Raw genomic sequence first — 10854 nt, forward strand, 5'->3', positions numbered from 1 at the left:
GTTAACTGGGTTCCTCCCTGAGCCTCAGTTTCTGCATCTGTAAAATGGGAGCCATAGTACCACCTCCATCATAGACTTGGTGCAAACATTCAGTGACTACTGCATGCAGAACCTTTTAGGCAGGACCTTGCACAATAAGTGCTCCATAAATGGTAACTACGAAATTAATAATAAAAAGGCCTGCCGGGGACTCCGAAGTGGTGGTGACCCTAGCTGGAGGAAGGACTGACCATCAGGTCTTGTTGCAGGTGGAATGTAAGAAAGCTCAGCCAAAGGAGGTGATGTCGCCAACGGGCTCAGCCCGGGGCAGGTCTCGAGTTATGCCCTATGGAATGGACGCCTTCATGCTGGGAATCGGCATGCTGGGTATGAGCTAGGCCCGCACCTGCGGCTTCTTTCTACCCGGAACTACTCCGGGGACTTCCAGGGGCTGTGTGGGTGTTGCATCTCTTCTGTGGTCTGCCCTCCTGTCTGAGTCATTGGGCGGCAGTGGAGGCCAGGCCTCTCTTGTCAGGGCTGGCAGTCCTGCCCAAGGTGGGATGGTTTGGTTGTGGAGTGCTGCCCTCTCGTGGTAGCCAGAAGAATGACCCAACTGCTCCATATTAGCTGATGCTGCGTCCATCCATCCTTTCTCTTTCCATTCATCCACCTATTCAGTAAATAGGTGCTGAGCACCTGTATGGGCCAGGGAGTATTCCAGGAATCCCAACCATGACTTTTCTCAGATTTATGGTCTGTGAGGACAGACAAGTGAGAAAGAAGACAAATAGACTTAGGTGGACAGTAGGGTGCCAAGGGAGCATGGTCACAGGGAACTTGACCAAGACTTGGAGAAAATGGAAAATAAGTACTATTTACACTGAGGCTGCAGGTTGAGTCAGAGCCAGTTAGGGAGGGCAGGGGGAGAACAGCATTTGCAACGTCAGAGGACATGGGAAGGCGAAAGGAAGGCTGCCTCTTCTTATTCATTCAGCTGATTTCTATTCCTAATTATACCTATCATGACCCTTTTGCCTTTATCCCTAAAATTAGAGATATTCTTTCTTTTTTTAATATTTTTTTTAGTTGTAGATGGACACAATACCTTTATTTATTTGCATATGGTGCTGAGGATCAAACTCAGTGCTTCACACTTGCGAGGCAAGCGCTCTACCACTGAGCCACAAGCCCAGTCCTGAGATATTCTTTCAGGTAACCACTGCAAAAATTTATTTCATTCAGCTTTTGAGGTCAGGACCAGCCCTCATGGAGTTCTTAAGTGAGAGACGGGAGTAAGTGGACACTGTCATCGTGGAGTGTTTGGGGACTGTGGGAGACCCAAGGGAGCCACCTAGACCCACATGGGAGTCAGGGAGGCTCCCTGGGGGAGGTAAAGGCTGCGATGAGTCTTGAAAGTTGAGCAGGGGTCAGTCACAGTTTGGGCCAGGTAAATCTGAGAAAGCTCACAGTCTCCCTGTAAAGGCAAGATGTGCATAGAGGACAGTGCGAGGGGGTCTTTATGCCTGCTCTGGGGGAGGGGTACATAGAGAGGCGCTCGGAGACTTCAGAGGCAGGGGCTAGAGGGCCAGGGTTGGGATTACAGGACAGGTGGGGACGAGAGCACCCTCCAAAGGCAACACAGTCTTCTCTTGAAGCTTTTTTTTTTTTTAACTTTTTATTTGGTAGTCACTCCAAACTCTCAGGAGAGTGGCAAATACTAGAATAACATAAAAACATAAAAGAACATCCATGTACTGTTGTATCATATTCACCTGTTACTGTTTGATCCCATTTGCTGTATCTGTCATTTTCATTCTGTGCATGTGTGTTTACACATAGTATGTGCGTGTGTGTGTGTGTTACATGCCCACGTGATATTTCCCTGGATCATTTGAGGGTAAATTACACATGTGAGTCGTTTACCTTTTCCCCTAAGATTAGAGATGATCTTTCACATAACCACAGTATAACTGTCAACCTCATCAATTTATATTGATGCAGTTATTTTCATCTAGTGCTGGGCTGTGACTCTGTGGTAGAGCACATGCCAAGCTTGTGAAAGGTCCTGGGTTTGATCCCTAGCACTGAGGGGGGGAAATTCATCTACTCTATCTTCTGTTTTTTAATTTTATCAATAATGCTTTTTTTCCCCCCATACCCAGCATTGAACCCCGGGGTGCTTTACCACTGAGCTACATCCACTCCTTTTTTATTTATTTATTTTTTCTTGCTGAGTTGCTAAGGGTCTCCCTTAGTTGTTGAGGCTGGCCTCAAATATGTGATCCTCCTGCCTCAGCCTCTCAAGTCACTAGGATTACAGGTGTGCACCACCATACCCTGACAATGGTGCTCTTTATAACATACTAACTTTTGTCCCCCAGAACAAGATCTGGACCAGAATCAGATTTCGAATTTAATTTTCCTGTCTGTTTAGCCTCCTTTGATCTTGTACCTTGAGAAAAGTTTTTTTTTGTTTTGTTTTTTTGAGTATTTCTTGAACTGATTTCACCCTCATTTAAAAAGAAAACCTCTAATAAGTAGTGAGATTGGTGGTTAGGAGTATTGGAGCCAGTCAGACCTAAATTTGAATCCCAGCTGCACCATTTTTACTAACTATAGGATTTTTCTTTGGGAAGACAGAAAATCAGCCCTTGAAGAAATCATGAGATAAGTTCAGACAGGGATCACCAGTGCTATGAAAGGGAAAAAACCAGGGTGACTTGGTAAAGATTATAACTGCTGGGAAGGCGCACTCCTGTGGGAAGACCTCTTTGAGACTTGTACAATGAGAACTCAGTCATGCTCATCTGGGGAAGAGTGTTCCAGTCACAGGCAACAGCATGTGCAAAGGCCCTGAGGTGGGGATGAGCTTGGATTTGAGAAACAATAAGGAAACCAGTGTGGCTTAAGCAGGGAGAGGGGGAGCGGGAATCAGAGCATGAAGGGCTTTGATAAGGGGTTTAGAATATTCTGGGCTAGTAAATATCACCCCTCTGAGCCTCAGTTCCCTTGTCTATAAAATGAGGCTTTTGGGGCATGGTGGTGCACACCTGCAATCCCAGCAACTCGTGAGACTGAGGCAGGAGGATGGCAAGTTCAAAGCCAGCCTCAGCAATTTAGCAAGGCTGTGCGTCAAAGGCAAAAAAGAGGACTGGGGATGTGGTTCAGTGTTTAAGTGTCCCGGGGTTCAATCCCAAGTACCAAATAAATAAATAAAATGAGGCTATTAATAGTACTATTTGCTTTTGAGATTTAATGAGATCATAAAGTATACACTGCTTAGCACGGGGCTTGGCATTCTGAAGGTACTTGGAAAGCATGACTGAGGATTATTCATGATAACAAGGTGTGGGAGGAGGAAGTGATTGGTTCAGATCCTTCCTCTCCTAGCAGGGTCTGAGCTGTGGGTACAGCATCTGACGCTGCCCCTTTGCCCCATCAGGTTACCCAGGTTTCCAAGCCACAACCTATGCCAGTCGGAGTTATACAGGCCTTGCCCCTGGCTACACCTACCAGTTCCCCGGTAAGTCCTGCTTGGTGTCCTTCTGTTGCTAGCATGTCCCCGGTTCCCAGGTAGTCTGACTCCTCAGGGTGGTGTCTGGGGTGCATGGCTGGGGTCTGCCTGCTGGAGGCTTGGAAGGAAGGGCATGTCTGATGAAGGAGGGTCTTCCCCCACCCGCCCCTTCCCCAAAAGCTGGGGACAGAGGCTCCTGCTGTGGCCCTGCATGGCACTGTTCTCTCCCAGGTCCTTCTCTGCCTGCCTCCTGCCTTCTGTCCCCCCCTCCCCAACTCTGGGGTTGCCACTTCCACCAAAGAGGACACCAGGTTGGCAGCAGGGTCACCCTCCCCAAGGATCATTGTGCATTGTGCCTTCAGGGACGCACTTACAATGACCAGGTGTTCTGCGGAGCCCTTTCAAGGTCACACAGGCCCTCTTGAGACTCTAAATGCCAAGAAACAAATTAAAAGCATTATAATCAACACCTTGGTTTGTAATTCAACATAAAGGTAACACTAGACCTTGAAAAAGGATCAGGAAGCCCAACAAAGTTCTGGACTATTCCATGATGTAGTACTATTCAATTTGTTTTTGAAATATCAAATATCAAACTTTTATACTTACCTGGCAGGGGAGATACCATGATCACAAATATCAAACTTTTGCAAGGCAATTTATTTGCTTATTATTTAGTTTTGCAGGGCTGGGGATGGAACCTGAGACAATTGATCTATCACTGAGCTACACCCCCCAGTCCATTTTTGGTCCTCTTTACTTGAAGGGTTCCTAAACACTTGTATCCTCTGCCCCTTGGGCTATGATTTAACTTGGAATCCTTTATATACATTATGTTGTCTAATCCTCCCAATAATTCCATGGGAGAAATGATTATTCCCATTTCATAGATGAGAAAACAGGTTCAGAAAGGAAAGGGTTAGGGTTAGGGTTATTTTTCTTCAAGCTGCCTCTGTAGCTCTCTCCTCCCCATTAGAGAGAGAGAGAGAGAGAGAGAGAGAGAGAGAGCAGAGGATTCTGGAAGGTGTCTTTGGTTCCATCCTAAGACTTTTTTTTTTTTTTTTTTTTTTTTCTCTCTCTCTCTTTGGTGGTGCTGGGGTTTGAACCCTGGGCCCTTTGCATGCTAGGTGAGCACTCTCCGCAGCCCCTTTAAAGAAGTACCCAGAGTCTTGGCGCCAGCATTGCCCTGCGCCTAGGGTTTAGGTGGCAACTCTACCTGTGTTCTCTCTCCATTTCTCTGCTTTGTGTCTCCTTTCCCTCCCTTCCCTGCTGGGGACTCTCTTTCCCCATCCTCAGCTCTTGGGTCCTGTGCATGGCCTGTCCCCTCACCCAGTGTCCCTGTGGGTACATTTGTCCTCCCTGGGCCATGTCTGAGGGGCCTCCCGTACTTCTTCCTAAGCTGTTTTACGTTTCATTTTAGAATTCCGTGTAGAGCGGACCCCTCTCCCGAGCGCCCCAGTCCTCCCCGAGCTTACAGGTCAGTCGCTCGGATTTCCTACATCTCATAGGCCACATGGGGAGAAAGAGGAGGGCCCACAGACCTTCCTGGGGAGAGCCGGTGGGACTCTTTTCTCCTGCCCACCAGCCCCTGGCTGGGAGGACACAACAGACTGCGCCTGGGCACTGGCCAGTCTGTATGGCTGCGTTGCCCTTAAGGGTGGGGTATAGGGCCAAGCCAAACAGATGGAGGCAAAATCGCTCATTCACCCATTTGGCAAATATTTACCCAGCACCTCCCGTGCGCCAGGCACCACAGAAGCTCTGGGATCCAGCAGTGAAGCGGCCAGGATCGCGTACTCAGAGCCGAGCGGGCCCTGGCGGGGAGGCGGGGGAGTTCTGGACATGCGCGGTGGGCATGCCTGCGCTCCTTGCGAGCCCGTCCTTGGTGGAAGGGGACGCACACCCACTACTCGCCCATCTCCTTTTTCTAGAGAAGCCAGAAACCCACCTTTTGCTTTCCTATGAATTTTTCGATCATTTTTAAATACTGACAACAAATTCCAAATGATCAAACTAGCCCGGGGCCAAATGAAACCCATCCAAGGGCCAAATCTGGCCCTAGGTCTGCCCATTTGTCACTGCTGGGAAAGTTGGATGGAGGTGCTTGGCCATTGGGGGCCATCTCTCCAGCTGGAGCCTTCTCTCCAGCCAAGCAGCTCAGCTGCAGAGCTGGGCGGGGCCGAGGGGGTGGGCTTTGTACACAGGAGGGGGCTACAAGGGGTTTCTCTGTCCCATCTGCTTCTACCCCACCCCACCCCTAGACTCTCCCCCATCCTGGCCGTGTGTGGAGGATGTGAGCATGGATGCTGCTTTAGTGGAGACCTTCCTTCCAAGGGGTGCTCAGGGTTCCCCCAGGAAGGGGGCGGGGGAAGAGAGACATGGGATAAAGGAAGGGGAGGGAGGAGAGTCCTGATGGCAGAAGACACAGTGGCTCTACCTTGAGCAGAGGGGTGTTGACAGCGATCGGGGAGGAGGGCAGTTCCTTTCTAATTCAGTAAGAACCATGCATTGAGGACCTACTATGCGCGGCATGTGCCACCAGGCCCTGGGAGCAGACAGGGACAGAAGAGAGCCAGGCCCTGCTCTCACAGAGCATGCGGGCTAGACAGGAAAGCAAATGGCATACAAAGAAGTCATTGTTTACAGTTGTGATAAGCACTGGCTAAGGTTGGCTATTCTCTGCCTTCCCTCTGTGGTATGGGCCAAAAAACAGACCTCAGCCCCCAGCCCCCAGCCTGCCCCCGACAGACCAACCAAGAGGTGTCCTCTTTATTGTCATCTTGGCCAGGGAGGAAGTAGGTTCTGGGCCTAGCAACTCTGGGGAATCCAGGGTCCGAACTTTTCTCTTGCCATGGAGAAAAGGGGACTTGGGTGTTTCCTTCATGTATTCAGTACATATTTCCAGTGCTGATGCTGGCCCAAGCCCTGGGGACACTACAGTGAATGAAGTGACAAGGCCCCTGTCTTCTGGGAGCTGATACTCTAGAGGTAAATGAGGGTGAGAAGTTCCCCAGGGAAGACAGAGCAGGAAGCTGTCCTGAGGGGTTAGGGTTGGCCAAGGGACTGCCTGAGGGAGGGTGGTCAAGGAAGCCTTCTCAGGAGGTGACTTCTGAGTGGCAAGGAACCAGCTGTACGAAGGGGTTGGGAAAGAGTCCTCCAGGATGCAGGAACTACAGGTCCTCATTTTGAATCTTCCAGTCCAATGACTTTGCCAAGGATTCTGGGGGGCCTTGTCTAGGGTCCCTAGCCCCAGGTCTGTCCATTTCAAGACAAGAGTCACCCAAACAGTCCCAAGGGGCACTTTTTTGGGGGGGAAGCATGGTGGCCTAAGGCTTGCCAAATGCAAAAAACCCTGAAAGACCATTGCTTGACAGGGGTTGGAGCCCCTTCTGGGGCCGCAGTGGGGATACTCGCCTCAGCCTCAGGGAGTTCCCTGCTCAAGCCAACAGGTTATTTAAGCAGAGGTGGCTTCTGCTCCTCCAGCAGACAGTTATTAAATACCTGCTGTGTAGAGGGAAAGGTGTGAGGTGTCTGGGTGGGGGTAAGGTAAACAGACAAGGGAAGAGCCAGGTCCCTCTGCAAGGTCCCTGTGCCTGAAGAGAGTTTGAAAAGAGGCTCAAAGAATTTGGGGAAGGAGTGATTTACTGACTGGGTGGCCAGGGAGGCCCTGAGGGGTGCTCTCGGAAGAAGGGGAGTGAGAGACACAGGACACACAGCAGAAGCAGCACAGCAGAGCTCTGCCTCCGCTGGAGTCTGCCCTCAGCCTGCTCCACGGGGAGTTCTGGAGCCCTGATGCACCAGAGTTGATGGCAGACTGGGGAATTGGGCCTGGCTTTCTGCATCCCCACCCAGTCAGTCACTGGCTGGGAAGAGGGACATAACCTTCTGGTCACCTCTGGGCTACATGACCTGTGTTGTGCCAAGGGTGCTAATAAGGAGAAGGGGCATCCGCACTGAATGCTCAAACAGCTCAAGGGGCCACCTTCTGTGAGTCACAGGTTGCTCCAGTGTATCGTTTTGAGTCTCGGGGGGAAACTGAGGCTGAGCTGCTTGCTGGGAAGCTTTCTTCTTTCCTGTCTTTTTTCTACCCATCACATCAGGGCATGGGATGGTGGCCCAAGGTAGCTTCGTGTGCCTTGGCCTTGGGGATGCACTGAGACAGGGTCAGGAGGAAGAGCCTCTGCCCAGAGGTTGCGGGTCTCCTTCCTCCCCCGCTGCCCCTCTCTGGCCACGCTGAGGTGCCCAAACCTTTTCTTTCAGCCATTCCTCTCACTGCTTATGGACCAATGGCGGCGGCAGCAGCGGCGGCAGCTGTGGTTCGAGGGACAGGTGAGGCCTTCTGGGGTTGGAGTGCAGGGAGCAGAGAATGGCAGTGGGGAGATGAGGTGGCCACTGCTGTCCCTCAATAAAGGGACTGATTTATTCACTTGAGTGTTAACTGAGTAGCTACTGTGTACTGGGCTTGGGTGTCGTACCCGCACCAGTGAGCCAGCCAGGATTGACACTGACAGGGCTTCTGCCCTCTGGGGCTTACAGGCTGTTGGGGACAAGGCCATAACACCAAAGGATGCTTCTGCTGCTCTGGGGGGAGTCAGGTGCCAGAGGGAGCTCCCAGCTGGGGCTTCTGAGGAAGGTCAGGAAAGGCTTCCCGGGCCAAGGGCCTCTTGACTTGAGATTTAAAGGCCAAGAAGAGGAAAAGGGTTTCTAGCCCGGGGCACAGCTTGTGCAGAGGCTTGGAGGCCAGTTGCACAGGGAGGGTGCAGGAGTCGGGAGGGGGACAGTGAAATTTCAAGCAGCAGAGTGACAGAAGTCAGGTTTAGAAAATGCACTGGGCTGTGGGTTGGGGACAGGTTTGAAGGGGCTCAAAGGGAGGCTACTCAGCGAGCAGACTGGAGGTGATGGGGGCCAGGGGTCGGGTGGGGGGTAAAGGAATGTGGAGAGATCTCCATGGGGTACACCCATAGGATTGCTGGGATACAGGGGTCAAGGCCAGGGGGGAAGAGGTTGGGTGGGGTGCCATGGGGCAACAGTGGGCACCGGGGCTATCACCATCTTCTTTCTGGGTTGCCAGGCTCTCACCCTTGGACGATGGCTCCCCCTCCAGGTTCAACTCCCAGCCGCACAGGGGGCTTCCTGGGGACCACCAGCCCTGGCCCCATGGCTGAGCTCTATGGGGCAGCCAACCAGGACTCGGGGGTCAGCAGTTACATCAGTGCCGCCAGCCCCGCCCCCAGCACCGGCTTTGGCCACAGTCTTGGGGTGAGTGGCCAGGTCTGGCTGCCTCCACCTCATTTGGGAGACCCCAAAGTGAGGGAGGGAGAGGTGTTTGTCTTCTCTGGCAAAAGGTAGGGCAAAGAGAGGATGGATGGAGAAAGAAAGATTCACTGATGGGGAACAGTGGAGGACAGCACTGGTGTAGTAGACGTTTAATGTCACCCTGTATATGTCAGCATTCGGTGGACTCCGAGGTGTGCCGGTGGAGTCACACCATCTCTTGAGATTAGAGTCTAGCTCAGAGGTGTCCTAGCATTAACCAGGGTGCTCAGATTTCCCAGGCCCTGCCTTGGAATCTTTTAACCAGTCTACAGTAGGGTAGAGAAGGATTGGTGCCTCATCTGGGACTTCCTGTGGGAGAGAGAAGGAGCCCCTAAACTTTCTGCATTTCCCCCAGGATTCTAGGAGCCTAATTCTTTTCTTTTCAGGGTCCCTTGATTGCCACAGCCTTCACCAATGGGTACCACTGAAGCAGGGGACAGGTGGCAGGAGGTGAGAAGGTGGGAACAGGTATGGGATAAGGGTGGCACTGGGGAAGCTGATCCTGGTTGATCCCATCTGGGACACAGATCCTGTCCCTGTCATCACAGAACCGTAGTTTACTGGGGAAGACGGTCATTTATTCTAGCAGTGGTGCGTGAACATAGGACAAGCTGCTCAGCCAAGCATGTTGGCACACCCCCAGCGACTCTGGAGGCTGAGGCAGGGGGATTGCAAGTTGGAGGCCAGCCTGGGCATCTTAGCAAGACACTATCTCAAATAAAAAGGACTGGGAATGTAGCTCAGTGGTAGAGTACCCCTGAGTTCAGTCCCCAGTACAACAAAGACACAACAAAATACCCCCAAACTGCAAATAATTATAATGCCCATCAAAAGGAGAGTGATTAGATACATTAGTGTACCTACATCGGGGTATTGCACAGCTATAAAATAGGATACCCCTGGCACATGGACTGTGCAGTCATCAGTGTGGGGATGGTGGGGCCCCCTGTGAATTGGTGATATTTCATTCTTTACCTCTTTCATGCAAATATCTGTTAAGCCCTATTCTGGGGTAGTGAGATGAGGTTTTCTCTCATCCCCCCAGACAACAGTGAAGCAAATAAGTGGGAGAATCCTAAATAGCGTATGAGGGACTCTTTTAGGATTCAAAGGTGTCCCCTGAGAGAAGGAGACATTTGATTAAATCCAGCCACTCTGAATCTGGGGAAAGCAGTCTGGACAAAGCTCTTCTGGAAGGGAACTGAGGGAAAGGGTGTATGTGTTCTGGGGACACCCCCACCCCATAGGGACCGGCAGGGTCAGAGGCCCCTATAACCTGCCAATGTCTTCCCAGCGCCCCAGCCTGCAGCTGACAGAGGACCACGAGTGAGCCAGCGAGGGGGTGGGGACACCTCAGCCGCAGCCGCCGCCCCCTCCCCCTGCAGCGACTCGGATGCTACTGCCTGCCCCCCACTCCCTGGGCCCCGGCCCCTGCCCTGCTGCCCCGACATCCGTCTGGCCTCCCCTACTAACCTCCCCTTCTGCCCTGGCCCCCTCCCACCTGCCTCTGGCCCCTGCCCGCTTTTATTTATTTTGGATTAGCCGGTCGCCCCTCCCCTGTGGCCCTCCCCTCTCGCGGGCCCCTCCTCCCGCCGCGCCCCTGTAGGACACGCCCCCAGGAAGGCTTTTGTATTTGTGCATAGCTAGAGTGAGGGCGGAGGGAGCCTGCCACAGGCCGCAGCCCCTACCCTTGTTTTTTATTCTGATTTTCCCCTCCTCTATTTGTTCCTTTTTTTTTTTTTTTTTTTTTTTTTTTATTGTTAAGAAACCGTTTTTAAACTATTTCTAGGTTTGTGAATGTGAAGCCCCAGGCCGCAGGGGGCAAGGGGCCAGGTGCCCCCCACCAGCTGAGAACAAAGTGTCTATGTGGGTGTGGCCCCTGGCCGCCTCCCTCCAGCCCTGGAGAGGAGGGCAGGGCTGCGGGTAGGCCAGGCCGAGCCCCTGGAACCATCCCGTCCTGTATCATATGTAAATACTGTGAGGTGAAGCCCCCACCCCTCTCTAAGACCCCTTGGGGGTGAGGGCATTGCCCGGACCCCACAGGG

The 10854-nt window shown here is 52.1% G+C and overlaps 1 protein-coding gene across 4 annotated transcripts in view; it reads left to right on the forward strand.

Annotated features, from left to right (window-relative positions):
- Positions 1–10532, forward strand: part of Msi1 (musashi RNA binding protein 1) — a 21720-nt gene extending 11188 nt beyond the window's left edge. The window contains exons 9-15 of one of the 4 annotated variants that reach the window (XM_047561525.1): positions 249–366; positions 3422–3502; positions 4914–4970; positions 7754–7822; positions 8565–8752; positions 9196–9259; positions 10104–10532. In XM_047561525.1, coding sequence (XP_047417481.1) covers positions 249–366; positions 3422–3502; positions 4914–4970; positions 7754–7822; positions 8565–8752; positions 9196–9237 — 555 coding nt within the window. In that variant the 3' untranslated portion in view covers positions 9238–9259; positions 10104–10532. The remainder of the gene's footprint in view (positions 1–248; positions 367–3421; positions 3503–4913; positions 4971–7753; positions 7823–8564; positions 8753–9195; positions 9260–10103) is intronic. The other 3 variants (XM_047561526.1, XM_047561527.1, XM_047561528.1) reach the window with 3 other exon arrangements.
- Positions 10533–10854: the final 322 nt, after the last annotated feature.

The sequence above is a fragment of the Sciurus carolinensis genome, chromosome 8 (genome assembly GCF_902686445.1).
Source record: "Sciurus carolinensis chromosome 8, mSciCar1.2, whole genome shotgun sequence".
Taxonomy (NCBI): domain Eukaryota; kingdom Metazoa; phylum Chordata; class Mammalia; order Rodentia; family Sciuridae; genus Sciurus; species Sciurus carolinensis.